Source organism: Austrofundulus limnaeus, unplaced genomic scaffold (assembly GCF_001266775.1).
Source record: "Austrofundulus limnaeus strain Quisiro unplaced genomic scaffold, Austrofundulus_limnaeus-1.0 Scaffold31, whole genome shotgun sequence".
In the NCBI taxonomy this organism is placed as follows: domain Eukaryota; kingdom Metazoa; phylum Chordata; class Actinopteri; order Cyprinodontiformes; family Rivulidae; genus Austrofundulus; species Austrofundulus limnaeus.
Genome location: NW_013952433.1, coordinates 2,889,770 through 2,891,831, shown reverse-complemented (window position 1 = coordinate 2,891,831; position 2,062 = coordinate 2,889,770). Strand labels below are relative to the sequence as shown.

At 44.4% G+C, this 2,062-nt stretch overlaps 1 protein-coding gene across 1 annotated transcript in view; it reads right to left on the bottom strand.

The window, feature by feature from the left end:
- The window catches only part of hdhd5 (haloacid dehalogenase like hydrolase domain containing 5), a 3,521-nt gene extending 1,670 nt beyond the window's left edge, over nucleotides 1-1,851 (bottom strand). The window contains exons 1-6 of the mRNA XM_014005605.1: nucleotides 1,496-1,851; nucleotides 1,013-1,228; nucleotides 829-941; nucleotides 486-579; nucleotides 372-405; nucleotides 101-275 (exon numbers count right to left, since the gene is read on the bottom strand). Coding sequence (XP_013861059.1) covers nucleotides 101-275; nucleotides 372-405; nucleotides 486-579; nucleotides 829-941; nucleotides 1,013-1,228; nucleotides 1,496-1,597 — 734 coding nt within the window. The 5' untranslated portion in view covers nucleotides 1,598-1,851. The remainder of the gene's footprint in view (nucleotides 1-100; nucleotides 276-371; nucleotides 406-485; nucleotides 580-828; nucleotides 942-1,012; nucleotides 1,229-1,495) is intronic.
- Between the last annotated feature and the right edge of the window lie 211 nt (nucleotides 1,852-2,062).

Sequence of the window (2,062 nt, the reverse complement as noted above, 5' to 3'; positions counted from 1 at the left end):
CTTTATTTTACAGTTAAAATATATGTTTACCAGATAACGTCTAATGTTGCAACTAATCCTGGATCCCTTTAATAACGTCTCAGAGATTTTGCAGGCGTACCTCGGATTCTTGGCCTCGGCCATCCACAGCAGGTCCATGTTACAGGCCAGGACCGGGATGTGAGGATATTGGGTTGGATTCCAGGTTCTATCGGGGTTCCCGCTGGTTAGGAGGACATCGATGATGAGCTGGAGGTTGGTCTCCCATCTGATCGGCTCACCAAACAGGACGACGGCTGCAGAAAATGACAGCAGAAAATGACAGCAACACAGTTTAAAACAAAAACCTGTCGAGAATCGTCTTCAYACGTTGGCTATTTGAGGAAACGTACCGTCTATTGGTGGTAAGCCTTTCGTGGGTGGAATCTGTATGAAATTTAACAGTAAGCATAACGTCTGCTTCATTTGTACGTACGGAAACGAGCTTCAATATCGGTACTACTTACACTATCTTTAGGTCTTCTGTTGTGATCCACAACATCTAAGACAGGATAGGCCTCTCTGAGCATATCTATAGTGACCACATCCTCAAAACCCAGACTGGAATTCAGTGAGTTAAAGTCAAACACAGATGAGAAAGCACAAAAAGCTTTTCTATTTACAATGTTATCTTATATTACATTCTAAATAACTCTCTAAAAAACAAATCTGTAACAGCCTCACTGACACAACTAAGCAGAAAAAGTAAGAATAGGTACAAAGTACCCATAAAGTGGAACAGAAACATTGAATAAAAAAATCCTGCACACCCGGGGTCAACAGAACAAACAGTCGGTGAACACAGGATACTTGTAAGCGACCTCCTCGACAGGACCCTGTCCCGAGACCAGCACGCACATTTTGTGAAACTGGGTAAACATCCTCAGAGGACTGTGAGACAGCATCACCTGGTCCGGAGACACCTACGGGGAGCAAAAGATGTCAGAGAAAACCAAACCGACCAGGTCACCGGTTTAGATGGGATTTGATTTACCTCCACGTCGAGCAGGTGAGACAGATGCTCAGCTTTGGTTTGCCTCATGCAGTTTCCAGCGTTTGTGACGAACACCACGGGCACCTTGTACTTCCCATTCCGGTCCACGAGGTTCTTGAAGCACTGCTTGGCTGCAGGGATGGGTGTCCTGCCCCGGACCAGAACCCCATCGATGTCGAAGAGGAGTCCAAACGAGCTGGGGCCCCGTGGAGGGAGCTGGGTCAGAGAGAGGTTGTTGATTAACTTGGGAGCAAGGATTGAATAATCTGCTGTTTGTCATCTCGTCGTGTTACACACATTGAACTCTGACTGCCTCAGTTTTACAGTACATAAAAAGGTTTTATGGGACTAAGTTATTAACTTAACGGCTACAAAATCCGTAATGTGATTAGATTTAGCTCAGTGATCTCTTAAACAAAACGCTAACTTAAATCAAAACCTCTCTTAATGCAAACACTTTTAACCAACAAAGCAGTCACTTACACGGCTATAGCTTCTTGAGATGGAAGACGAGAGCTTAGTTGCTCCTTCACAGCTCGATTTCAGCAGCTGCCAGCAACTTTTCAAATATTTTAGCCTCTGCATCTCCAGGCACTTGTTGAGTGGGGAAGGAAGCCCCGGCAGCCGGGTTAGCAACAGCAAACACGGCCGAATTAGCTTCGAGCTAACTGTAGACTGCTCACTAAASCTGGCAGCTGATAAGAGATCACACCGCTAACAAGACAGAGTTAATGCTCAAATTACCTTTTTTCTGTCACTGCTTCTGTCTCCATTCAGTTCTACCACACTAGCACTTTCAGCTAACGTCGGACTGAGTACGCGCATGCGCAAATAGCAAAAACCAGTRCGTTCAGGTACTTTCTCCCACACCGGAAACACGTGCGCATGTTTATCAGTTTACTAGAAACGAAACTGTTGTTCCCGACTTTACTTGGAAATTTCGGGACAATTTGTTACCGTAAACGATACGTGTGGACACACTTTAAATAACTTTCAAATCGTCAAGTCTTCTTGAAAAGTGTTAACGATTTTGAAAGAAAAAAATTGTAT